The sequence below is a fragment of the Penaeus monodon genome, chromosome 33 (genome assembly GCF_015228065.2).
Source record: "Penaeus monodon isolate SGIC_2016 chromosome 33, NSTDA_Pmon_1, whole genome shotgun sequence".
Lineage (NCBI taxonomy): Eukaryota > Metazoa > Arthropoda > Malacostraca > Decapoda > Penaeidae > Penaeus > Penaeus monodon.
In genome coordinates, this window is record NC_051418.1 from 35271722 (window position 1) to 35272693 (window position 972).

Consider the following 972-nt stretch of genomic DNA (forward strand, 5'->3'; position numbering starts at 1 on the left):
TTAGATGGCAATTGAATTTGTGTGATATTTTCCGTTTTTTTTTATTTGTAACATATGTAAGCCATAAAGAAAATGCATTTTATGGACATGCAACATACACCGAATGTCGTTTTAAATATCGCCCCATTCCTTACTGCACGACTGATTCCTTGAGCCACAAACTACCCGATTCCTCAGTGACCCGGATCATGAACTACCTGAGCCATGGATCATTAACACCTGAGCCACGGATCACGAACTACCTGAGCCACAGCGGCATCGCTTACTTGTAGAATTTCTGCTTCGTGGACTCGATCTTGTCCCTGTAGGCGGAGAGGAGGCGCTCGAAGGGGTCGCGGACGATCAGGAAGGACGTGGCGCCGGGGTCCTCCAGCGCCGCCAGGAGCTCCTCGGGCGAGGGCCGGGCGTAGGCTCTCCTCCGCGCCAGCTCGACGGGGGAGGAGCTCGACTTCCGCAGGTCCTCCTCCGTGAAGCCCGCCATCAGGAGGAAGTTGTAGAGCCACGTGGAGGAGGCGGCCTTGAACACGTTGCACCACACGAGGCTGAAGCGGCCGCTGATGAGGAACTCCTTGCTGTTGAGCGGGCGGGCGAGGTCCTCCGCCGACAGCGTCTTCCGGCATCGGTCCTCGACCTCGCTCCTCCTCGCCCTCAGGGTCTCCTCGACGAAGGAGAAGTTGACGGGCGGGTAGGACAGCTCCTCCACCTCGCTGGCCCACTTGGCCGCCTTCGGGGAGCTCTTGGCCATGCTGAGGCGCCGCCCGAAGGCCTGGCCGTCTCGGGCTCCCTGCGGCTCGGGCTGCACCGCCTCCTCGGGGGAAAGGGCACGGCGGTCAGGGCGAGGGAGAAGGGGGAGAGAAATGGCGGGGCGGGGCGCGAGAAGGCCGGTCAGTCGCTCCAGGTGGAAGCAGATATCAGGGGGATGTAGATTGTGTTTCGTGAATATGGTATAGATATGAGCAGATTGTGTGTATG

At 59.3% G+C, this 972-nt stretch overlaps 1 protein-coding gene across 1 annotated transcript in view; it reads right to left on the reverse strand.

Moving 5' to 3' along the window:
• Positions 1-972, reverse strand: part of LOC119594427 (carbohydrate sulfotransferase 11-like) — a gene marked incomplete at its 5' end in the record, with an annotated part of 6664 nt that overhangs the window by 3618 nt on the left and 2074 nt on the right. Inside the window, 1 exon segment of the mRNA XM_037943488.1 lies at positions 267-805. Within this exon segment, the coding sequence (XP_037799416.1) occupies positions 267-805 (539 nt within the window).